The 27,675-nt window shown below is 36.2% G+C and overlaps 1 protein-coding gene across 4 annotated transcripts in view; it reads left to right on the forward strand.

Moving 5' to 3' along the window:
• Positions 1 to 3,261: 3,261 nt before the first annotated feature.
• The window catches only part of LOC150104074 (ufm1-specific protease 1-like), a 131,405-nt gene continuing 106,991 nt past the window's right edge, over positions 3,262 to 27,675 (forward strand). For all 4 annotated transcript variants that reach the window (XM_090397274.1, XM_090397275.1, XM_090397277.1 and 1 more), the window contains exons 1-3: positions 3,262 to 3,399; positions 7,729 to 7,884; positions 17,341 to 17,427. In XM_090397274.1, the coding sequence (XP_090253400.1) occupies positions 7,762 to 7,884; positions 17,341 to 17,427 (210 nt within the window). In that variant the 5' untranslated portion in view covers positions 3,262 to 3,399; positions 7,729 to 7,761. The remainder of the gene's footprint in view (positions 3,400 to 7,728; positions 7,885 to 17,340; positions 17,428 to 27,675) is intronic.

Below are 27,675 nucleotides of genomic sequence, written 5' to 3' on the forward strand. Positions count from 1 at the left end.
GCCTCAGTGGATAGCATTCACTGCAAACAGTATGCTCAACGATCCTTCATATCGCCCCGCAAAAAAATCGTTTTCCGAACGATAATCAGTAGTTTACTGTATATAAGTGGCCTGAAAGGCCCTCTCAACAAAAAAAAAAAAAAAAAAAAAAAAAAAAAAAAAAAAAAAAACATCTTCACTCCACATGTCTTATAATTCATTTTTCGGTGAATTGTGTTTCCGATGAATTGTGATTTTTCGATGAATTGTTGTTTTTCGATCAATTGCATTTTGATAAATTGTGTTTTCAATTAACTGCTGATTGGTGAATTGCTTCTTCGGGGAATTGTCTTTCGATGAATTGCTTTTTCGATTAACTGTTGTTCGATGAATTGATTTTCTATGAATTGTTTTTTTGATAAATTGCCTTTCGTTAAATTGTCTTTCAATAAATTGTTTTCGGTGAACTCTCCTAATACTAGACTAAACACCTTGTATTCACAATAACAAAATTTTCATCAGAGTCAGTTTCTTTGTTAGGCCCTTTCCCAAAATATAAAATTTTCCTTTCTCTTTTCCATTAGATTCTTTTTTTTATCTCCATTATGTAGCACACAATATTATTCTTCCTGTCTCACTGAAGTATAAATATTCTTAACTCTTGCAGTTCAATTGGATACATAAATTACTGATTTTTGTAAAAGAAAAAGACAGTTTCTTCTACTAATTCATAAACAAGACATCTAGGTAGAGCTCTTCATGTAAAGTTACTTTACAGTTTCAGGTTTCAGCAATTTCGTTGCCTTTTCCGATAGAATAATAAATAGATCCACCAGCTAACGCCTTTTTGTTCCCGTATAGGAAGTAGGCGAGGTCGTTTTTTAGCCCTATCTAACTTTTGGAGACTGAGTGGGCAATTCAATTGCCACTGGTAGCCAATCAGAGATAGCTGGCCCACGGCTATCACTAATTAATCGGCACGTAGTGAAGAAGGCGGCTAGTAAGTGCAGTCATCTGGTGGTCCCTAACCCTAACACAATATAAAAAAAAAAAAAATCAGCTAACGCCTTTTTATTCCCGTAAACGGGAGTAGGCGAGGCCATTTAGCCCTATCTAACTTTTGGAGACTGAGTGGGCAGTTCAATCTCCACTGGTAGCCAATCAGAGACAGATGGCCCAAAGCTATCACTAATTAAGCGGTACGCAGTGAAGAGAGACGGCTTAAATGTGCCGCCATCTCGTGGTCCCTAACCCTAACACAATGTATTTAATGTCTGAAATAATGTGGGTTCTACGGTCGATTTTCTTGAGTTTACAGGACGAAAAACCCGAGTTTCCGGGAGGAAAAACCTGCTTGCCCGTGCCAGAGATCGACTAACTCGGGAACCGGTCGAAAAAAGACTTAGAAAAATTTCCTCTAGTCGCCGACTAGACTCGAAATGAAGTCTTCCTTCGTGCGGCCAAGCGCGGCGGTATGCAAACGCCACATCCACTGAGCTACACAGGCTCTCCTAATATATATTTTTTTAATGTCTGAAAATAGTGTGGGTTCGAAGGCCGATTTTCTTGAATTTACGGGACGAAAAACTCAGGTTTCCGAGAGAAAAAACCCGGTAGCCCGTCCCGGAGATTGACTAACTGTGGAACCGATCGAGAAAAGGCTTAGAAAAAGTTCCTCTAGTCTGTGACTAGATTCGAACACCTTTCGTCGTGCGGTCAAGCGCTGTAGAGTGCAAACGCCACTTCTACTGAATATTTTATTTTCTCAAAAGCATCTATGCTTTTGAGAAAATAAAATGTACATCTATGTACATTCGGACGAACTATTTACATATATACAATAAGTACATAGCATGCTTATTTCAGTTAACAATTTTCATTTACAACATGATAATATATACAATAAAATAATACAATATACGTGTACAATAACATATATGCAATAAGTACATGGCATACTTATTTCAGTTAACAATATTTTTTACAACATGATAACATGCCCAATATCTATTTTCACCGAGAGTCCTGTGCAATCTTTTGGGCAGTTATTTTGCCATTTAACATCCATTGAAATATTACAATATTTTTACCTTATCTGAAAATTATAAGACATATACTTCCTCTTATGCAAATAGGTATATTCATTACTATACAATATTTCTACACTTATATATACATATTTACATTGTATGTTTACTTTTCTATCCATTATTTTTCCTTTCAGAGTGAATGTATTGGCTTGTTTTCATGTTTTTTTCTTTACGACGGGTCTTTTATTTCCACTATTTGTATGTTTTCTTCATATTCTTCAGAGATAACGCCTATCTTCTGTCATTGGTGTTTTGTTATCTTTTTTCTGTTTATTGTATCTGTTATGATTTCATTTAGTTGTTTGTTGAGTTTTTGCATTATATCTGGGTCTGTATCTCTTCTATAAATTCTGTCACATCTGTATGTCCAGATGGAGTACATTGTTGTTATAATTATAATTGCTTCGGTTATTGTTATGTTACCGTCCTTTAGCCAGAATAGTGTGTGTTCTGTGACCGGTTCTTTGTGTTTTATGAATTTCTGAACAGTGTTCCATATTGGAGAGGTATGGGGGACAGTATAACATTATTTGATATAGTGTTTCTGGTTCAGGGCAGAAGTAGCATTTGGCTGGGGCTTGGAGTGGAATACCTTTGTATGCGCACCATAATCTGGTGGGTAGGCAAGCGTGGTGAACCTTGTAATAAAATGTTTTTGATTTAGGGTATATAGGTAATCTGAATGCCCTTTTGAGTACATTGGATAATTTAATTTTACCTTTTCAAACTCTCGGTGTTGTGGTGGTGGTATAACTGCTCGCGTAAGAGTGATATGTGCAATTTTTGGTTTCATTTTGAGGAAATCTTTTATTGCTATATGATTATTAATGAATTTACTGAGCTACACAGGCTCCTCCATCGTCCTTAAGAAGATGAAACTTTTCATTCAGCGTTTCCTCGAATATTGAATTAAAACGTAAATTCCAATATCTTCTTTTATTCACTAAACACTTGTTGATAGTCTCAATTCTTCCAGTTTAAAGATTCACAGCACTACGATTCCTTTTCGGAATCTTATATTAATATTCTCCCGGGTGTCACGTTTTTAAAAAACTTCCTAAGAACAAAATTCCTATTCTCTCTCTACTTGTTTTTCTCAGTTACCCGGAAACCCAATGCTCTCTCTCTGTCAGCTGTCAATCACCCATCAATTTTCTAGCTGAGCATGCGCACTTCAAGTAAATAGCAAGCGGGAAATTACGTGGGAATGGCTGACGCGTTGATTTCGTTAGCGTAAAGAGAATGTCTTTAAAACAACAAATATTTCAACACTTAATAATTTTCAATTACAATAAAGAAGATCGAAATTATTACAGACTATCAGAATCAAGTAAGTACATAAATTTCAAATGCTTTAAATTTTATTTTAACAATAATATCAATAGCGGGCTCATCGCAAGTGCCAATCAACATGTTACGAAACCAAAACTAATAATATATTAGAATAGAGAAACAATTATAAAAAGATTCATAATTTTAAATTATGATTATGTTTACAATACCGTGACAGCAGATTCACAATCTTTTCTCACTCGCTTTCCCTTTTTTGCATATTTAAAGGAAGAACTATTTAAAGCTGTAAACATTAAAATTTCTGAGAAAATCACTTTACTATTATGAGATTAGAGGAAGTCATCATTTAAAGCAAGAAAAAAAAATCAGAATGACCTATGATGTTACCATTATGCAATGAAAAATGACAACTAAATTTCATAGAATGGCATGAGCTAATATGTAATGAAATTAAAGAAAAGGACATTCAGTGTTGTATACTCAGATTTGGAATAAAACAAATATACATATATATTATTATCCCTAGCCCCCCCCCGCCCCCCATAAGTCAAAGACTTCTAGCAGGAGGTCCTTTTTCCCTACACACAGCTTATCATACCATGCCTTAAATACAGTACATTAAGATACTCTGCAGACACCATGCCCCCAGGTAATGCATTCTAATCATTCACAGCAAGTCTCCATGCAAAAAAACCTGCTTCTGACTCTCTTGCTGCATAAAGATTCTGCAGCTTGCGGGTGTGAGCTCTTGTTCTACCCCATTTCCCACTATTTTACAAAAAAAAATCTTCAATGTTAATCCAATATCAACCCCTTACCAACTTGTGTCTATTATTTACACACACACACACACACACACACACACACACACACAAAACAAATATATAGAAATGCCATCTTTTGAGACAAAAAAGAATATCCCTGGAAGTTATGAAAGGAAACTGTGAGCAAGAGGGTGAGGAGTGGTTTCTTTGTGTGGAGGGTGGTTGAACCGTGGAATGCATTGCCTGATGGAGTGGTGAGAGCGAGAACGGTCCATGAGTTTAAGGAGTGGTTTGATAGACTTTGTGTTTCTTAGGGGGACCTCCCCCTCGATGAGTCTTGACAGACTTTATGTTCTTAGGAAGGACCTCCCACGATGAGTCTTTTGACTCCATGGAGGCCTGAATAATAATAATAATAATAAAGAATATGCAGTTGAGAAATCTTAAAATTGTGCTTCATTATGAAGAACAGTTTTAGGAGGTTTCAGTCTTGGAGATGAAAACAGTATCACCGAGATTATGGGTCTTGAAGATAGATTGCATTGTAAAGCTACAAGTGTTTTATAATAATATGGAACTTGCACACATACCACCTTGAACTATATTTCTATTATATAGTGAAACCTGTAGAGTATTTATAACTAAAAAATTCACACGTATAACCACAGTAATTAGATTTTAATAACATGTAGATATTTCGTCTTAAGTATCTTAAGACATCATCATCGGTACAGTTTTAACAAACAATACTAGGAATTACATACAAAGGAACAGTTAGTGTACATGCTTAACATTAGAATCCCTCTATGCATACAGTAGCATGTTTGAGGACTTAAAAAAAAATCTGACTGTAATTAAAATTAAATTATATCTGACGAATTTATTTTATACAATTAGGGATGATAATTTCCCAGATTTTTGGGATAGTGAGACAGTCAATACGGTTCAGATTGGGTCTGTGACATAGGGTTTCAGCACTTTCTTTATATAAACGCTTATGTTTATATAAGTATGTATGTAGTAGCTTGGTGTTTTTCCATTAGATCCAATGGTTAGGGTTTTCAGCTCCATGTTGTGCACCAGATTTGTGCGGTTTGATAAGACGGATGTTGTGTTGATGTTCAGAGATGCATTTACTTATAAATCTTCCTCTTTGTCCATAGAAAGACATCTTACAAGAACATGGAATGTTCTTGTAATGTTCTTCGCATATGCCAGGTAGCATCAAAGGTGAGAGTTTGTCTTTTGGAGAAGCAAATTGTGGATCTGGTTGATTGGTTTGTAGGTTGCGGTGAGTTTGTATTTCTTCATAATTTTTGGGATACCTATACCATATGGTATAGGTATCCTGTGAGCTTCTTCCTGTCTGTGTAAGGAAGTGGCTGATGAATTTTTGGATTGTATCCATTTAATAAGGCTTTATCTTGAATAATTTCCAATTCTTGTTTTGATGATACTTCAGAGGATTTGTGTGCTCAGCATACAAAGATTTTATGATGCCATATTTTTGAGAAGGGTGGTGAGCCAAAGAATTGTGGATGTAATGACCTGAAAAAGTTGGTTTATGATAGAAGTGGAGATGGAACCATCTTGTTTTCGTTGGATGTGTATATCAATAAAGAAGATACCTTGTGATGATTATTTTTCTAGTGTGAATTTGATGCAAGGATGAAGGTTGTTGATCTTATCTAGAAATGAGCATAGTTCTTGTTCAGAGTGACTCTAGACTGCAGTGTGGTATATATATGAATTTTTTAGTTATGAACTAGATTTGCTTTTGAACTTTTCAGTCCAGTTGATCTGCAGCAATCAAATCTGCTTACATCTTTATGTTGTTGAACCTAAATGTCAATATATTGTATTCTCCATTATGAAAATTTAATCACTATTAGCTGGTAGGGAATATTTATCTAGTGGTCTTGGTCTTTAGCCAACAACGCAAAGGTGTTGCAAGAATTAGTTGCTATAGGCAAGACCTCAAAGTTCAACATACACTCAGTTTGCCCCTTTACAGCAGTGTTTCTCAAACTTCAGAAATCCCCGTACCCCTTCTTAAATTTTCATTATTACCAAGTACTCCATAATTAATCAATTAATAAATAAATTAATTAATTAAAATTAATAAATTGATTAGACATTAATTAAAATTAAATATCTATTTTATTTGAATTTATATGTTCATGTAAACAAAAAATATGATTTATTTTTAAATTTTGGTTCTCTAGAGATGTCAGACGACACACTCATCAATTTCATTTGATCCAGATGCAATATCAATGTTTTCTTGTTGCTTACAGCTACTTGTATTTGCTATATTGCTCTCTTTTGGGGGTTTTATAAATCCAATCTTTAACCAATGATCCATACGTAAGAATTTGAAAGCTAAAAAAAATACTGTATTTACTCGAATATAACTTTAACTTTTTTCTCAAAATTAAAGCTAAAAAATTGTGTTACGAGATACGTGTGGGAATTTTCGGAAACTAAAGTTTTCAGAAAAAAAAACTGAAAATGGCATGACTTACCAAGAAGCTCCTACTCCTTATCACTACTTTTGGCATCGAGAACAGTTTCTTTGTGTGCATCGTCAAAGTCATCTACCCAAATAGCGTCATCTTCTTTCCTGTTATTTCAATCAAAAATTACAAGACTTGAGATACGTAGAGCAGCGAAGAACTGCATATGATTGGTGCGGTATTAACAAAAGATCGCGTGAACCAAAGACAAATTAGCATTTCAACAGTTGAGTTGAAATGCTAATTCCCTTCAACCGAATTCCATAATATCTGAAACACATTCAGTATATATTTCTTAGTTCTAACACGTTAACGACGGGGGGTGGTGTCAAGCAAAACCATATGTTCCACCGGCAACATATGGTTTTGCTTGGTCTATACAGCAGCTTCTGTTTGGAGAGGGGATGTGATTCATTAGTTAGTGCCATTTTATCCCGGTTGTCCCTAATTGCACTGTTTGTTGAAAAATATAGTGGCTCCTTTAATTATGCATAGCCGAAAATTGCCATGTACCCCTAGGAGGTACACGTACCATAATTTGAGAAACACTGCTTTACAGAATACATATTTAATTATTCTAGAAACATAAATTAAAGGTACCAAGAAATTATATACTTGGTTTGATCCAAGTTTATCTAAGTGTAAGCAAACAAAGTTTGCACCTGAAGTATTTTCAGGACTTGGGCAACTTGTATATGAAAGCTAATGACTTCACATCACTTGCCTTAGTATCCCATAATGCAAAGCACATATCCTTATGGACATGTATAATGCTATGCACTATGGGAAGGGTCACTACTCAGACTAGTTTCAACCTTTATTGAGGTCTCATCAGTGGGAGCCAGACCCAGAGGTGATACTAAGGTTGAAGTAATTGCACTTGGATAAAGGATTAAACCGAGTATATAATTTCTTGGTACCTTTAATTTATAGTATAACCAAATGGAAAAACTTCCAACATCCTAGAAGCATGTTATGTTTGAACTTGACAGTAGCTGAGTTAGTAATTAAATGCCATGATATAATTTAACATGTTTCAAGCATTTGTATAGGTAATAGAGTGAAATTATTGTACTTGTCTTTCAGAATACAAAGCATTCTTGTTATTCAGTACACAGTATGGAAACACTTTGTACAAATGTGCATGAAGGTCTTCTTCTTCCAGCAGACACCCAGTATTCAGCACTTGTGAAAGGAGATTACAGATATTACCATTATGGATGTGATGGCATGGATGATAGGGTATCTGTTTCTTTTATTTATTATTTTTTTATTAAATGGATATTAATTAGTCATAAGTTGTTAATCTTAGTTTTGCATGCATTAATGAAAGATGTTGCTAATAAAAGTAAGGGTTATTTTTCTAAATAAAGTAAGGTATGTTGAGAAGTAAACTATGCCAATTAAAAGGCTTCTGTCTTCAGAATTATTTATTATTTATCAGAATTTGAAGGGGATGAAGTAACTTTGTATAGGGCACAAAAATGGATAACAAAAATGATATCAGGACTGTATATTGTTGATTATGAGGAGGGGAAGACATGATTGAGACATTTAAGCTGTTGAAGGGTTATTATTGTGTTAATAGGAGGAGATTTTTCATATGGTAGAATGAGGGGAAGGAGCAAGGAAAAGGGGCCATCCTTAGAAGTTGCAAAAGAGAGTGGTGAGTAAAAGGGTAAAAAATATGTTTTTTTTTTGGATGGAGAGTGATAGGAGCATGGAATACATTTCCTGAGAGGATGGTGAACATGCAGACTGTCGATGATTTTAAGGAGTAGTATGGCAGACTTTGTGTTCACTAGTGTTGACCACCGTGATGAGTCTTGTGACTCCATGGAGGTCAGGAAAGTAATAATAATAATAATAATTAAATTATAATAGACAAGAAATTATATTGTTTTAATCCTATACCCAAGCATAAGCAAACAAAGTTTGCGCATTAAGTATCTTCATGACTAGGCTACTGCTTTGTAGAGGATGGTGACTTCACATCAATAACCTTAGGATTCTGTAATGCGAAGAATACTTCCTTTTGGAACTGTATATTGCTATGCACTATGGGAATGATCACTGCCCAGGCTTGTTTTGCCTTTTATCAAGATCTCTTTAGTCAGCGCTAGATCCAGGAGAATTCTGAGGTTAAATCAATGAAGTCATATACAGGATGTCCACAAATGTTTACCCTGATTATAATATATTATAACTCTTCAGTGGATACTTGAAATGGATACATCTCAGAATGCATAATTATTGAGCATGTGTAAGTACACATTTCCATTAATTTCTTTTTCAAGAAAGAAGAAAATAACTGGAGAGTTTGTTTCTGCTAGCCACAGAACACGTTGGGCTCTTTCCTGTACTGAAGCCATTTTTAAAGAAAATCAGCAGCAGCACACCTGGTGGCAAAAGCAATATACTGAAGATACCAGTATGGAAACTTTATGAGTGCCTAAGTTTACCTGCAACAAAATTTATTCAGTTACTTTCATTGTTAAAATATTATAGCCAGTTGAAATCAGGGTAATCATTTGTGGACACCCTGTATTTCTCATATACAAGTGGCAGAATGGTGTGTCACCTCTTAAATATTCTGGATCGGGGATAGTTGTAGCAAAATAAAGAATATTTTACATGAGTTAATTCCATTGTTATAATAGTAAGTGATAGTTGTAGCATGTGAAAAAACTTTCTACAACAATCTCTGATCTAGAGTATTTTAAAAATGCTACCAGTTATTTGAAAATGCTACCAGATAGGCCATTCCTGATATGTAGCTCACATGCATAGAGTCATGCAGGTGAGCATATGATTTTAAACCCAATTCCAAGCTCAGAATGGGCAAGCCAAAGGCTCACTCATATTCCAAGTCTATTAGTCTATCACCTAGTGGTAGAATAAAACAAACATCTCAGGACATCCCAAAAAAACCTTAATGAACAAATAGTTTAAAAAAAAAAAAAAAAGGCAAGCCAAGTGCTCAGTAGCATTCCTTAATTTAGCAATTTCATTTTAAATCTGACAAAGTAACGAAGGACTATAAATTATATATTTAGTTTAATCCTTTATCCAAGTGTAAGCAAACAAAGTTTGCACCTGAAGTATTTTCAGGACTGGGGCAACTCGTGGCATAAAGGTGGACTAAGTTCTCATCACATTCCTTAGTATCCAATAATGCAAAGCACATCTCCTTGTGGACATCTATACTGCTATGCATTATGGGAAAGGTCACTACCCAGACTGGTTTCGACCTTTATTGAGGTCTCTTCAGTGGGAGCCAGACCCAGAGGTGATACTAAGGTGGAAGTAATGGAGAAATCATATTTCCATATGCCAGTTGCCAAAAGGTGTCATACCTTATTATTAAATTACTCTGGATTTGAGAAAGATGTTGGTAGTTTTTTCCCACTTCTTCAACCTTTGCTTCAACCTTGGTATCACCTCTGGGTTTTGGCTCCCACTGAAGAGACCTCAATAAAGGTTAAAACCGGTCTGGGTAGTGACCCTTCCCATAATGCATAGCAGTACATGTCACAAGAAGATGTGCTTTGCATTATGGGATACTAAGGAATGTGATGAGAACTTAGTCCACCTTTGCCACGAGTTGCTCCAGTCCTGAAGATATTTCAGGTGCAAACTTTGTTTGCTTACACTTGGATAAAGGATTAAACTAAATATATAATTTATAGTCTAACGAAGTGGAAAAAAGCTTCCAACAAATAACAAAGGACTATTGGTCCAGTGTTGACCAAAGCTGTTGTAAGCTGCTGAGAATCTTGCTATAACTGTTCAAAAAATTTGCCCAGAAACTTAGTTGAATTTGAGTATTTCCATTATTATTGCAACTTACAGTACAGTTGACTCTCACTATAGCAAACTCATAATAGAGTTGACAAGCTATAAAAATGGTTCAGTTCTCCAGAGAGAAGGTAATAAAAGATAAATTTTCAGTTTACTGTCTTTATATCATATACCAAACACTTGTTGCTGTGGAAGATATAGTGGAGATACTTAATAAGCAGTTCATAAAGGTCTTTCATTCTTGTTGAATGTGACATCATGGAAAGTTTGAGAGCAGTTGATGATGGGGTGGGGGAAACTTTGACTGTAAGTGAGCAAGAGCTGTGTATGGGGAATTGAGCAAACTTGATGTTAACAAGGCCATGAGACTTGATAATATATCACCACGTATTCTGAAGGATTGTGTCAGGGAGTTGACATATGCCTTGATTTATTTTTTTAATATGAGTCTTGCATTGGGTCGAGTTCCAAAGGAGTGGAAGGAGGACAAGATTGTGCTGCTTCATAAGGGAGGTTATAGAACTCAAGCATCAAATTATAGGCCTATCTGTGTGTCAGGTGTTGTGGCTAAGTTGTTGTAGAAGCGGGTGAGAACTAGGATCCAGAATAGGGTTTACAAGAATGGTATTATTGGAAGTTTTTCCACTTGGTATACTATAAATTACAAGAAATTTAACCAAGAATATAATTTCTTGGCATCTTTAATTTATAGCATAACCAAGTGGAAAAACTTCCAACAACTATCTCTAATCCAGAGTATTATAATAATAAGATGTGACACCTTTCAGCTACTTGTACATGGAAATATCACTTCTGCATTATTTCAACTTTGGTATCACTTACCGCAGAATTATCGTCCAATCAGTCTTATCTCCAAACTGGGTAAGGTTGCAGAGAAGGTCATCCTCTCACGACTCCAAACCTCAGTAAATGACCTAAACATCCTCCCTAAAGAACAGTTTGGTTTTCGACAACACCATAGTACCACCCAGCAAATCCACAGAATTGTGGAATATATCACCACCAGCTACAACTGGCGCCAGTGCACAGGAGCTGTATTCCTAGACCTATCTAGAGCATTTGACAAAATCTGGCATTTTGGACTCCTGCACAAACTTATCTCAGCCGGTATCTCACTAAAAATGGTTCATCTAATCCATTCATATCTTCAGAATAGATCAATGCAAGTTAAAATTAACGGTTCTACATCGTCCCAGCGCCATATCTTTGCTGGAGTGCCGCAGGGATCTCTACTGGCTCCATTGCTGTTTTCTGTATACATGTCAGACATCCCACACAATCCGATGACTTCCATTTTAGCACTGTATGCGGACGATACGGCAATACTAACCAGATCTCTCAGACCCCACTTCGTTACCAGAAAGCTTCAAGAAAATCTTCTACAGCTGGAGGGTTGGTTCTCCAAGTGGAGATTGGAAGTCAACCCCCTGAAAAGCTCAGCGGTTCTTTTCTCAAAAAGGCCAATATCTCCTGCAGGAGATGTGTTACTATTCAATACTAAAATTCCCTGGCAGAAAGAAACAAATTACCTGGGTGTGATTCTCGACAAAAAGCTATCTTTCAACCAATATATCAAGTCTGCATGTGCAAAAGCATCTAAAGCCATAGCTCAGATCTACCCGCTAATTAATAGAAATAGCAAACTCAGCAACAGAATCAAATTGCAGCTATACCAGATGACGATTCGTCCTATAATCACCTATGCCTCTCCAGCCTGGAGCCACACCTCTAATACTAACATTATTAAGATACAGCGAGTGCAGAACAAGTGCTTGAGAATGATTTTGAACGCCCCGTGGTATGTTAGAAACAGCCAACTCCACAGAGACACAAATACCTATATTCTCTCTTATCTACAATCCTTAGCTTCCAAATTTTTTTAAAGACGTCCACACATCCCAACGATTTGGTTCAACAAGCTGCAGCATACGAGCCAACGGACATATTCAAATATAGAAGACCAAAAACTATATTAGCCTCCTATAGCAATACATAATCTCCATGCCCATTCAGGGCAAGCAAACTGCTCGTAAATTTTACCCTCACTGTAATCCACGACAGATAGCGGGGAATATGAAAAGCATTTTGCTTCACCCTTAAAGAATAAATGTCAATTGTCAATTTGGTATCACTTTGAATCTGGCTCCCACTGATGAGACCTTAATAAAGTTGAAACCGGTCTGGGTAGTGACCCTTCCCATAATGCATGGCATTATACATGTCTGTAAGGATATGTGCTTTGCATTATGGGATACTAAGGCAAGTGATGTGAAGTCATTAGCCTCTATATATGAGTTTCCCAGTTATGAAATTACCTCATGTGCAAACTTTGTTTGTTTACACTTGGATAAAGAATTAAACCAAGAACATAATTTCTTAGCATCTTTAATTTATAACGGTATTATCTTTGATGGACAGCATGGATTTACTAAAGACGTCATGTTTTAGTAATCTCCTTATTACAATAAGGTGATGGCTTCCTTGAACAGAGAAGAGGGATACACAATATCATGTGCAAACCGTTTGCTTACGTTTGGATAAAGAATTAAACCAAGAACATAATTTCTTAGCATCTTTAATTTATAATGGTATTATCTTTGATGGACAGCATGGATTTGCTAAACAGAGGTCTTGTTTTAGTAATCTCCTTATTACAATAAGGTGATGGCTTCCTTGAACAGAGAAGAGGGATACACAATAGTATATTTAGATTTTGCAAAGGCTTTGAATAGATTACTGTATGATAAGTTGATAGTCAATCTAGAGCAGATGGGATTGGATATGAGATTAGTGCATTGGATTGGAGACTGGCTATTTGATAGGTATCAGCAAGTTGTATATGGGGGAGTAATATCCCAGAAGAGGAAAGTCGCTAGTGGGGTGTCTCAGGGGTCTGTTTTAGGGCCAATGCTGTTTAACTTGTATGTTAATGATATTGGTAAAGATTTGGATAGGGATATTCAGTTGTTTGCAGATGATGAAAAGTTTGGACAAACTATGAAGAGTAGTAGAGAAGATGTTGTGGCCTTACAAGAAGATTTGAATGTATTGAGTGAAAGGCAATGGGATGCATATTCAATGTTGCAAAATGTAAGGTTTTTAAATTTGGGAAACAAAGATGGGATGCAGAATTTACACTTGGCAGGGATATATTGTTGGAGGTGGAAGAAATAAGAGATCTTGGGGTGATAGTGGATAAAGATCTAAAATTTAGAGGACACGTTGCCAAAATTGTGAGGGCAACACAACAAATTCTGGGAATGATGTAGAGGACACTGACTTGTAGAAGTAAGGATATTTTTGTTCCTTTGTATAAGGCTCTGATTAGGACCACACATGGACTACTGTGCACAGATTTGGTTACCTGGTTTTCAAAAGGATGAAGAGATGTTTGAAAAGGTCAAGAGGCAACTGACTAAGGTAGTTTCTGTTGAATATGAAGAAAAGTTGAGAAGATGTAATTTGCGGAGGCCCGTGGATAGGAGGAAGAGGGGGTGATATGATAGAGGCCTACAAGTTAGTAAGGGGTTGTTATAGGATCAATGTTGGAGAGGTTTTACAGAAAATGGTGGGAGATCAGGGAGAACCAGAGGTCATCTGGAAGCTGTATAAGGAGAGTGAGAAGCAGGTTTTTTTGCTGAAGCAAAAAATACAGAGTCGTGAATGATTGGAATGCTTTGCCTGAAAGTGTGGTGTCCGTTGAGAATTTGAGTATGTTAAAGATGCTGTGTGTATGGCAAAAAGACCTCCTAGATGAGTCTTTGACTCCATGCGGGGTCTTTGATGATAATAATAATAATAATCTCCAAAATTGCCTCACTCATTTACTTTCCTGAAATACTGTTGCATCTTTTTTTTCACCTGTGTTTAGAGGACTCCCTGCATGTACAGCTTATGTTATTTTGGCCAATCTGCTCAACTGGTGGCAGGATTGGAGAACATAGCAGAATAAATCACTTTGTAAATTATGCCATTGATGAAGACCACCTTCATCTGATTTTTAATATTAGTCCCACACACTAGAGGTTGCAGATAGGAGGATGACAACAAGCTGATTTGGTATGTTTGAAGCTGGAGAGTGAACAAGTGTTGATCAGGAAATGCTCATTTCAAGTTTAAGGGAAAGTGGAAGAATGGTGCCAGCCAGTTCAGCAGAACTGCTCATGAAAATACCTGTAGAAGAGGCACAAAGGGGAAATGGCACATTTCTGAGATAATGACTGGAGTGTGGGAGAGAAGGGTCACCTTCATTAGGAATAACTGAATTGTCCTCTTCTGGACAGTAGAAGAAGATGATTCATTTACCTGGTGACTCTTGTCTCGCACATTTTTTGAGTAATTTTTGGTGCACCTCATTGTGTGAGAACAATTTTCTAAAGCAGAGCATATTTAGGATTTATATAATGTTAATAGTTGTATTGTTTTTATTGCTTTCATACACAAGAGGTCGAAGAACCTATAAGCACATCAGTGCTGTGTGTGTGTGTGTGGGGGGGGGGTGCTTGTTATCTTTTTACATCACACTTTTTACCTTACATTTTATTTTTACTTTTTACCTTACGCTTTGCCATATTGAACTGGCAGTCATTATTCTTTGCTCAACCCACCAATCTACTAAAATCATTCTGCAGGATATGTACATTACCTTAAAAAAAAACAACAACCTATATATACCCTTCCCAATAAAGTTAACCTCATTATCATTAATGTACAAATTGAACTGTAGTGGTCCAAGTATAGTGGTATACCAATTGTCACCCAACTTCTTCTTGATCCTGCTTCATCATATTCTTCTCTTTGATATCCATCAGCCATACTCCTATCCATTTGCCTACCCACAAAAATTTGCCAAATGCTTTTGCAAAATCCAGCAATATCTTGCTGTAGCTATTTGCTATTCCCTTTATCTTACTCAGTTGTCATTATTTTATTATAGAAAGTGAGTAAATTACTAAGGCAAAACCTTTCCTTAATATCTTTGCCACTATTCTTGAGATTCTGACCTCTCTGTATTCATTATCTGTTGTCATAAAGCCTCCTTTATGTAAATGAACTACCTTGCCCTTTTCCCGCTCTCTTTGGACCCTACCATTGTTGAGAATTAAATTAAACAGCCTGGACCAAAGCATTGCAAACAGTCTTGCACTTTCTTTTATATATCTTGACAGCCTTAAACAATGATCAGCAAACATTTCTTCATTACGAATCAGAGAAATTAATTATTATACTAGCAAAACTTAATCATATCTTATTTCTTTCAAGAAGGAAATGGATCTCAAAATTTCCTTTCACTCTTGTTTTCATTAATACTTAAATCTCTAGACAAGATTTCTATTCTTGGTATAACTTTAACCTCTAATGATTCACTTAGAGATATCACAATTATCATCTCAGCATCCAAGAAACTAGGTTTTTTGTTTTGCTTCACTTTACTTTATCTCTGAACTTGCCTTCTACAGATCTTTGCCTATAATTCTGTCCAATCATAAAATACCATTCTCATATCTGGAATAGGTGCCTGTAAAAAAGGGAATACTCTCAACACTCATCATCATCATCATCATCAAATTCTTGACATGTACCCTCAAGAGGTGTACAGGATATGATAGTACTACATGAAAAATTTACATCATTACTAACTCCCCATCTACAATTTTCCTCCAAATCAGTCTGTTACTTATCAAGACTCCAACATTATCAGATCTTATATTTCTACCGTCTAAGGCACTTTGTACTGTATCAATCCACCTATATCTTGGTCTTCCTCTGCATCGTTTTCCTGCCAGCCTGGTAGAGAACACTTGTTTTGCTAATCTTTCCTCGCCCATTCTATTTAAGTGACCATACCACCTGAGATTAGCTCTGCTAACCCATTCCTGGATGCTGACAATGTCAAGTTTTTTCCTAATATCCTTGTTTTTAATATGATATTGCCATTGATGCCATCTATTCATGCCTCTAATCTTTCTCAGGACTCTCATATCTGCGGTCTTTGGTCTATGTATACAGCTAATTTAGTGTTCTGACTAATTTCTCTCTTATTCCATATGAATTTATTCGATTGGCTTCCTACCATAACAGCTTTGTTGATTCTGTTGACTATTTCCATATTTAATTTACCACGTTGAAAGTTTATTTTTCACTTGGTTAGACTATAATAAATTTAGTTTAATCCTTTATCCAAGTGTGAGCAAACAAAGTTTGCACCTGAAAATATCTTTTGGACTGGGGTAATACAAAACACATCTCCTTGCGGATATGTATAATGTTATGCATTAAGGGAAGGGCCACTACCCAGACTAGTTTCGACCTTTATTGAGATCTCTTCAGTGAGAGCCAGGCCCAGATGTGGAGATACCAGGCAGAAGCATTAGCGAGGTCATCTTTACTTATAGGAGTTGCTAAAAGGTGTGCCACCTTTTTATTAAATTACTCTTGATTTAGAGAAAGATGTTGAAAGTTTATTTTTCACTTGGTTAGACTGTAATAAATTTAGTTTAATCCTTTGTGGAAATGTCTTAGAGTTTACTCAACTATAGAGCATGTTCAGTAATAATTCTATGCAAAATTTTACCATTTGGACATTTCAAGTGATCAACGAAAGATGGAAAAAAATGGAGAGACATTGTGGTTAGGATCACGAGTCCTCAGACATGAGGAGACTGAACAAAGAAGAAGATAACATTAATGAAACAGCTGTATCATTTTAGCTCTATAATGCTGATTGATAGTACTCATTGTTTGTTTTTATTACATGGTATCTCAAAAATTATTTATTACAATAAGTGTTGAATAAGGAAGAAAATAAAAGAGAAAAATTAATCGATATGAGATTTAAAATATTCATTTTTATTCCGAAGCTAATTTTATTTTCAGGGCTGGGGTTGTGGATATAGGACATTGCAGACATTGTGTTCCTGGATTTATATGAAAGAATTAATACAAAAAGGTAATTCTCTAAAGGTTGGTACTTATTTAGGAAATTTATTTTTACACTTTGGAGTTTTAATATGGTTTTACTAATTACTTTTACAGTTTTGGATTTAAAATATGGAGTTTTTGAAACAAAAACTCCATATTTTAACTATTTTTAAATAAATTTCAATCTTTTTCTGTTTTCTTGCTGAGGGCCTCATCGTCATCAATTTCCTGATATTATTATTATTATCATTATTATTATTCAGGCCTCCATGGAGTCAAAAGATTCATCACGTGAGGTCCTTCCTAGGAAACACAGTCTATCAAGACTCATCGTGGGAGGTCCCTCCTAGGAAACACAAAGTCTATCATACCACCCCTTAAACTCATTGACCATTCTCGCTCTCACCACTCTATCAGGCAATGCATTCCATGGCTCAACCACCCTCCATGCAAAGAAACCACTCCTCACCCTCTTGCTCACAGTTTCCTTTCGTAACTTCCAGGGATGGCTCCTTGTCATCACTCCTTCACGCTGTTCAACCAAGCGAAAGAACTCCCCAGTGTCAACCCTGTAACCACCTCTCAACAGCTTAAAAGTCTCAATCATATCACCTCTCCTCCTTCTATTCACCAAACTCTGCAGTCCACATTCCCTCAGCCGATCCTCATAACTAACATTGTACAGCCCTGAAACCATTTTTGTTATCCGCCTTTGTACCCTTTCCACAGTTAATTTATCCCCCTTCAAATCCTAGGGACCAAATCTGTAAACAATAGTGTGGTCTGATCAGAGTCGTATACAATGGAATGATAACTCTTTTATCTCTGCTGGTCACTGTCCTTCTCATTATTGCAGCAATCCTCTGTATTACCTTTACCACCTTTGCAATATGTCCCCTAAATTTCAGGTTTCTATCAATTATCAATGTATACCCCAAGGGGTGTTTAGGCTACTATGACAGCACCACATGATTAAGTTTTTATTATGATTAATCTTGGGGTGTGAACAGGAAGGTGAAGTGCAATATATAGCCTTTCCCACTCAAATGTCAACCTCACCTTCTTATGGTCACATATTTAAAAGTACAAACAAGGCACTGGTGGCCAGGTATGTTCAGTATAACTCTGAGTAAATGCTGTTAGAACTGCCTGTCCAGTGGCATTAGGTAACAATTTTATCACTAAACTTGTCCAACAAAAGGCTAGTAACTTGTTCTGGAGAAATTTGATATATTTCAAGTTTCAGCCAAAGAAAAGCTAGATAGACTATCAGGGAAATGACTATATCAGGAAAAGGCAAAGGAAACTGGAAGAAGTAACATATAATGAAAATTGCAACTTAGCATGTAAAGGAAATTACACACAAAGAAGAGGAACTTGATACATGACTAAACCAAGACAATGTAAAAAAATGCATAGTAACAGAAACAAAGAAAAAGCAAAAAGTACCAAAGAAAAAAGAACTATATACAAATCTCTAGTGGAGTTAAAAAAAGAAGAAAGAGCATAGAGAATGCTGGTATTATGATAATGATACATAAATCTATGAATAACAATATTATATATTATAACTACTGGACTGAAAGACTAATAAATAATTAACCTCAGAACATTAAGAGGTCGCACAACAGTAACTGGGCATATGCACCAGAAGAGGGAGGCAGGAAGAAGAAAGCATAAAACCTTTTACAAATAACTGTAAAAAGTCATAGATAAAACAAATAAAAGGCTATTTACTACTAATAGGAGATTTAAATGCCAGAATAAGAAACAGGAAATACAAATAAACATAGAGAGATTTTGTGAAGATATATGTAATCAAAAGTGGACACATTGCAAAATTTTGTCATTTATAATTGTCTATTATAACTGAAGAGTGAGAAAGTGAAAATAGTAAGTATATTACCTTTGTATGATAAAATGAATTAAGAAGAAGGGCTATGATGGCAAATGATTCAATGCATAGGCTGCGTAGAAGTAATGGATGTGTGAGTTTTTGTATGTGTGGAGTGATTTATCCAGCGAAAGGCTAGTAACCTGTTCTGGGGAAATTTGATATATTTCAAGTCTTTCTACACCTGAATTCATTTGGTATCAGGAGTCTTGAAAAACTAATAACTGGTATGAGTGTAAGAGTGACAATGTTATATAATTGTGTTAATAACGGGAATGGGTATTGTCATGGAAATGATTACGAGGAAAGGACGATTTCACCTTTGCTTTCATCTTGTTTGGAATCATCAAACATGTGCAAAGATGTCTACATATAGAGGAGAATAGAGATCTGGAAGTGGTCCAACTGTGGCATGCAGACACAGTTGCAGTCAAAGAGTGTCGAGAGTCAAAAGAACATGCAAGTAGATTATTATGTCTATACTTGAATGCTAGGGTTATCAGAAACAGAGGGGTAGAGTTTGTTGCCTTGGTCAATATGTTGGGACTTCAGACTGTAGGCATTAATGAGACCTGGCTATCAGAATCAGACATACAAACTGGTAGTGAGTGTAAAGGGTACAGTATTTTTATGAAGGATAGACAGTATAAGAGAGGAGGGGCGGGTGCTGCTGCTACTGATATCAGATGACTTGAATCTAGTTAGAGTTGAGACCTATGATTGTAGTATGAGTAACAGTATTCATGTGACAGTGAATTTGAAGCTAGCTAGTGTGAAGTGGAATCTAACAAGATCAAGTACATAGTGGAGTATTGTTACAGACCTGATAGATCGGTTGCTAGTGATGCATCATCAAGTAGAGACGATGGGCATGAAAAGCGTAATCATAATGGGAGACTTTAATTATCCAAATATTGATTGGGTAGTAGTAAAATACCGTGAGAAGAATGAAATGGAATTTATTGAGCTGTTGCAAGACAGCTTCCTCAAGCAGCATTTGACAGAAGAAATTAGAGGTCAGAGAGTTAGATTTTATTATAGTGTCAGAGGGTATTTCAGTTAAAGTTGTAACTATTCTGCCTCCAGTTGGTGACAATGATCATGTGGTATTCACTTGGGAAGTGACTAAGTTTATGACTGTTCCATTCAGAAAAGGTTACATGCTGAACTACAAAGGAAATTATGACCAACTGAGGAGTATACTAAGTTCAGTGGAATGGGATTAGTTGATGGATGGGAAGAATATTGACAGTGCATGGGAAGGATTTAAAAAATACTTAAATGACGCAATATGAGAATGTGTCCTGAGAGTTCGAAGAATAAATAGGGTAGGAGTCAAATGGATGTGTAATCTTATTAAGCAAAAGATACTTAAGAAACGAATGATGTGGAAGGAATACCATGTGCATAAGGATGATGTCCATTATGAAAATTATAAGCAGTAGGCTAGAATAGTCACAACTGTCGTATGGAAAGCTAAGTCTGAGTATGAAAAGAAATGGCCTCTACAAGCTAAAGACAACTCAGAAGAATTCTATTGATTTGCTGCAAGTAAAAGAAAGAATAATTCTTCTGAATGCAGATGGTGTATGGATGACAGATGTAAAAGAGTTTGTTCAACTAATTAGTACCCATTTTGCTGAAAGCTATCAACCTGGTGCATGCAATATTGAGCTTACTGCTACCTCTTCACTGAATGAAGAAACTTAGACATATGATGAGGAGGTATTAGAACTGTTGCACAAACTGAATAATAATTCAGGAATAGGGACTGATAGTATATCAATACGTGTGCTAAAAGTGTTCAGCTGAACTGGCTATTCCTTTGACCAGGCTATACAATTTGAGTCTCAGGACAGGGAAGATTCCCTGGATTTGAAAGAATGTATGGTAATCCCATTGCACAAGGATGGTGCAAAGACCAATATATCCAACTATTGACCAATCAGTATCTCAGTAGTGGTGGTGAAGATTTTGAAAAACTTGGTTAGGACTTGCATTCAGAAATGGATTGATAGTGTATCTCTACTTTGCAATGAATAGCATGGGTTTACTAAAGAAAGGTCATGTTTTAGCAACTTGCTCACATTCTATAATAATGTTACCATTGACTAGACACAGGAAATGGATACACCATGATAGTTTTGGATTTTGCTAAGGCTTTTGACAGAATACAGCATGGAAGACTGTTGCATAAATTAGAGAATATAGGATTGGATTATAAAATATTAGCATGGATAAGAGGATGGCTGACTGACAGATATCAAAAAGTGGTATATAGGGGTGGGGTGAGTCTGTAAGATTTAAGGTAACTGATCAGGCTAGGAATCTTGGAATGTTAGTAGATAGCAAGTCGAAGTTCAGTAGGCCACGTAGCAAAGATTGCAAATACAACCCAAAAGATAATTGCAATGCTGAAATGAGCTATCACTTGTAAAGATGAGGATGTCATTTTGCCTCTTTACAAGGCCTTGATGAGACCTCACATGGGCTGTTGTGCATAGGTCAGGTCTCCTGGTTCTGTTGTGATTCTGATACAGTGGAGAGAGAGAGTGTGTGTGTGCAAAGGAGAGTGTTAAAAATTATATCAGGATTGTGAAATGCTGATTATGAAGGCAGATTGAGAATTTGTAGCCTGCAGACAACAGCAAACAGGAGAAAGAGGGGTGATATGATTGACATGTAAACTTCCGAAAGTATCATACATGATTTCAGTTTATTTATGGAATATTTCATTTTATGGAGGGTGGGGAAAGGACCAGAGGGCATCCTTGGAAGTTGAGAATGAATGCTACCAAGAAGGTGGTGAGGGCTAGATTTTTCTTTCATAGGGTGGTTGCATGATTCTAATGGATTGCCATGTGTGTGTGTGCAAACAATGTGAATGATTTCAATAATAAGTATGATAGCTGGTGCATGTAGTATGTGGCCTCCCTGGTGGTCTCTTTAAAAATAAAAAATAAATAATAATATGAGAATAATGAACTCAGTATTTGAACATAAAGGAATGTGTAAATATACCTGGTCATCCAGAGAATGTAAGTCAGTTATTGACTACAGAAAAAGAGGACTATGAAACTGGAACAAAGAAATATAAATGATAAAAACACAAAAACTAAAGTTATCAGAAATGGCTAAATTCCAAGGCAGTAGAAGCATAAATAGAGTACAAAAGAAACAGTGCAATTGCAAAAACGAAAAGTAAGGAAAAACATAGAGAGAAAGAGATGAATCACATTTGTAACAAAACCAGAAAAGGATATATCTAAGCCATAGCCGAAATCTTCTAAAATAATAAAATACACGAACAAAGAGTACGAACATGTTTTAATCCTTAAACCAAGCATAAGCAGATAACGTTTGCACATGAAGTTTCTTCAGGTTCTAATTGTATATGGACCATGATGGTGTGATCGCGTAATATACAGCCTCTCCCAGTCATGGCCATATTATCTTCCCATGGTTTTGCATGTTTCCACGGTTGGGGCTCTGGTAAGGTGAGTGTTATTGCCTTAAATGCATATCTTCCCTAATTGGAGGATATGCCAACTAGACCTCTAACTGGCAAATGTCTTTCATCATCTGGTGAAATATCACCATTCTGCTTTCTTTTTTCTTTTTTTTTTTTAATGTGAAGTGGCTACTGCCATGTTTTACCTCCATAGTAAAACATCTGGCCTCTGTCTTGCCTTTCTTCCCACATGCAGTGTGGGTGATGGCAATGCTGGGTATGTTCTGCACACTTCATTATTGAACTAGGAAGCCAGTTTCCTCTTTCATTTGAAGGTACAGCAGTAAAACAGCTTTTTGTAGGCTGGCTGCCAGTTGGTGTACTAGACTGAACATGATGCATCTGTTGCAGGCTTCTCAATCAGCTAGAAAACAATCCTGCCACTTACTCTGTCAGGTCATGCCTGGAGAGAGAGAGAGAGTTCAGTGGTATGTAAGGGTTACTATCTGAGGTTATACTTGGACTGGGGGTCTGAGCACTACCTGTGTGCGAGTTATGTACACAACCTGGCTACATGCCCTTGCTCTTTAAATTTCCTGAATGCAAAAACATTTAAGTTCAGAGTCATACAAATACTAGTGATTTAACTGCAGATTTATTAAAAATTTCCTATATATAAAAAAAAAAAGAGAAATACAAAGAAATTCCAAAAAATAATAAAAATATATCAACCTCCTTCTCCCCCAGAAAAAAACTACACCAAGATTTCTTCCAGTAAAAAAAACAAAAAAAAAAACAACTTCTGCATCCATTTTACCAACATTTGAGGTATTAGTACAAACATTAATGATATATACCACTTACAGGCATCAAAACCTGATCTACTTTTCCTAATCAATCTCTAATTCATCTTCCACAACCACAGCCCATCTCAGCTATTACATCTTGCATGATGCATTCTGCAAAAAGGGAGGAACATGTACTTTTGTCAAATCCGATATTCCTTGCCAAACGCTATTTTCATTCTGCTCTGGCTCAAAGTCTCCTTACCTCACTCTCTGCCTTTACTCTTCTAACTCTGACAACTGATCTGCCCTTTTCAACTACTTATCGCTAAAAGCCAATTTCATGCAAACTAATTACCCAAATGTGATTGTATTCTAAGAAATCTTAAGGTACATGAGACAAACTTGCTACCCCTTTTCCAGCTTCAGAGATCAAGCTGAAGGGAAGCTGAATCTTTGCTATCAGTCATGATCTATCACAAATTGTTAACTTTCCAACCATAATACCAGACAATCCACATTATTCTTCCAACACTCTGTACCTTTTCTTAACTAACTCTCCCTTCAAATATACTGTGACATTTTCTCTCCTCTTGTCAACTCTCAACACAATCTTATCCAAGTCTCCTTTTCTACAGTTCATTCTCTTCCCAGCCAATCTTAGCCTCATGTCCTACTTGAATGACCTCCCTAATTTTTATGCCTGCTTTCCATGGTGAGATTAATTACTGCTTTCACTGTACTGATCCAAACATCTGCACTGAATTAATAACTGAAATAATCCTCACTGGAATGAGCAGCTTCATTCCCCACTCCGTTGCAAATCCCTAACTCTCATCCACGTCTTGGTTCTCTAAAAAAATGTGCCTCTGCAGTCTATGATAAAACTGTTGCATATGTTCAGTGGATCAAATCAAAAACTCAGCTTTTCAATGATTCCAAAGCAGACTTTCCAAACCCAAAACCTTCCTAAGAAATCTTGATTATTATTATTATTAACCCAGACCTCCATGGAGGCCAAAGACTCATTATGGGAGGTACACACTGTTACACACAAACCCATCGAACCATGTTTTAAACTCATTCCATGTATCTGCATTCACCACAGTGTCAGGCAATACATTCTGCTCACCAACCACTATCTATGTAAAGATTGTGCTCCTTATACATCTGCTTACACCCTCTGTATACAGCTTCTGGGGGATTTCTCCTTATTCTACCTTTTTCTCTCATTCTGTGAAAAATTTCTTCCACATTAACCCAGTAACAACCCTTTACCAACCTAAATGTATCAATCATATCCTTTCTCTTCCTCCTATTCACAATACTTTGCAAACTGTGTTCCTTCAATCTGTCTTCATATCCCACATCCAAAGAGCAGTTACCACATTAGTCAATCTCTGAATCCTTTCCAACATATATCCTCATCACCATGAAAAGCAGGGGACCAAATCTGTGCACAATAATTTAAACAATGCCTGATCAATGCCTTGTACAATGGAACCAGAATCCCTTCATTTCTTCAGGTTAAGGTCATCTGTATATCATTGTTATAATTTGATATGATGATTTCACATCTTATGCAGTGTGACCTCTGAACTTCAGATCCTTACCCATTACCACTCCAAAGATTTTTGCCTCCTGAACTTCCTCCAAATGTATACTTTACATCCCATTGTAAATTTCAGAACCTTACACTTTGCACTTGAACTGACAGTTCCATACTGTTGCCCACTCATACAGTCTATTCAAGTCTTTCTGTAAGGCCACGACATCTGCTTGATTCTTCATCACTCTCCAGTTTTGCATCATTTGCAGATAGTTGTATATCACCAGTTAAACCTATCCAAAGAAGGCACAGAGAAGTCACATGTAATTAGTGGTATCAGTGAAACTTATTATAGATCCAGGAATAAGCTGTTATGTTTGTATATAAATGTTAGAAATATCAGCAACAAGGGAAATGAAATGGTTGCATTTCATTTACCCAACAATTTTTGGAATAAGTGAGCCATGATTGGTTGAGGATGACATCCTGACAGGAATAGAGATGGAAACTTCATGAAAAACATCATACCTGCGATATGATGTTTTTCATGAAAATAGAAAGGGTAAAAAGTGAGATGGAATACTAATGATGATTTTTTGCCACTATTCTCCACCTTGTATCTCTACCATGTATACAAAGTAGAGATGCAAGGGGGAAAGAATTGCGGCAGTGGTTTAGAGGCAGTAGTGTATGAGGCAGAGGTAAATAGAATGAAATAGTCAGATGTTGCTATAGACCTGGTAATATGGAGGGTAGTGACCATGAAATGTATAAGCAAATATGAAAAAGGTGATCATTATGGGTGATTTTAATTATGGAAATATAGATTGGGATGATGGAATAGCAACCAGAAGTAAAGAAAATGAGTTTCTTGAGTTTTTGAGGGATAACTACCTCATACAGTATGTAACAGAGGGCATGTGAGGATGGAGCCTTGGATTTGATCATCTCATCAGAGGATGTCATTATAAATGAGCTGTCAAATCTCCCTTCAGATGGTAAGTGACCATGCAGTGATTACCTGGGTAGTTGCCAACAGTGTGAGGAAAGGGTATATGTAGAATTATGACTGGTGATTATGACAAGCTCAGGTGACAGCTTGCAGCTGTAGCATGGAAGAAGTAGTTGGATCGAAAGGAGCGCAATGCTACTTGGGTGCTATTTAAAAACTACCTGGTAGAAGCAATGTCTGTAAATGTATTCCAAGATTGAAAGGTTCAGTGAGGTAGGTGTGAAATGGATAAACGAAGAGATTAAGCATGTGATACAGAAAAAGAAGGCATTATGTAGGCAACATACGAAGGGATTTAGAAAGTTCTGATAAAAACCTAGACAAAAATTATATTAAAGCAACTGATATAACCACAAGAAAGAACATACTAGTAGCAGAGTAGAGTTATGAAGGTAACGTATATTCTTATATCCTTGTATGTTCTTTCTTGTGGTTATATCAGTTGCTTTAATATCGTTTTTTGTTCTAGGTGTTGATCAAAACTTTCCAGACCCCCCTTCCCCACTCGTAAGATGAGTGGTGATAATCACTTCCATGAGGAGTACAAAAACAAAAGAACAGGCAGAGAAGGTGACTTGGTTGGTAAGGGTGGCAAAGTGCAATGAGCAAGAGGTATGTGGGGAATTAACAAACTTAAAATTAATAAGGCTGTGAGACTTATGATATATCACCACATTTTTATATAACAAAACCTGTGGTGAATTCATCACTAAAAACACATGTAATAACCACTATTTAATTCGTAAATATTTCATCCCAAGTGTCTTAGGACATCATCAGTATAGTAGTTTAAACAATACTAGGAATAACATACAGTTAGGGCGCATGATTACAATGGAATCTCAATATGCGTGCAGTAACGTGTTATAGAAGTAAATTAAATATAACTGGGAAAAAAAAATAAATAAAAATGAAAAAAAAAAAGATAAAAAAAAAAAAAAAAAATATATATATATAAAGATTATTTTAAACAATTTTGTATGACAATTTCCCATACTTTAGGAATAGTGAGAAAATCGTTGCGGTTTAAATTTGGTCTGTGTAGTAGGGCTTCAGCACTTTCTTTATATAAACGTTCATATTTATATAAAGATCTGTGTAAAAGTTTCGACTTCTCCCAATGGATCCTATGGTTTGGATTTTCAACTCCGTGTTGGGAGAGACCAGATTTCTGTGGTTTAAAAAGACGAATGTGGTCTTGATATTCCGAGATGCGTTTCTGAACAGACCTACCTGTCTGACCAAAGTAAGACAATTTGCAGGAGCATGGGATCTCATAAATGCCAGGTAACATCAGAGGTGAGAGTTTGTCCTTAGGAGAAGGTAACAAATATGAAATATTTATGAATTAAATAGTCATTACTGTGGTTATTACGTGTGTTTTTAGTGATATCACCACATATTTTGAAGGAATGTACCAGAGAGTTGACATCTGCCTTGGCATATTTGTTTAATACGAGTCTTACGCTAGGTCAGTTCCAATGGAGTGGAAGGAAGGAAGATCATACCATTTCATAAAGGAGGTAATAACAGAACTCAAGCATCAAATTATAGGCCAATCTGTGTGTGTTAAGTGTTGTGGTTAAAGTGTTGGAGAAA

Source organism: Typopeltis vanoorti, chromosome 8, assembly GCF_054136105.1.
Source record: "Typopeltis vanoorti isolate ZY-2024b chromosome 8, IOZ_Tvanoo_1.0, whole genome shotgun sequence".
Taxonomy (NCBI): Eukaryota; Metazoa; Arthropoda; class Arachnida; order Uropygi; family Thelyphonidae; genus Typopeltis; species Typopeltis vanoorti.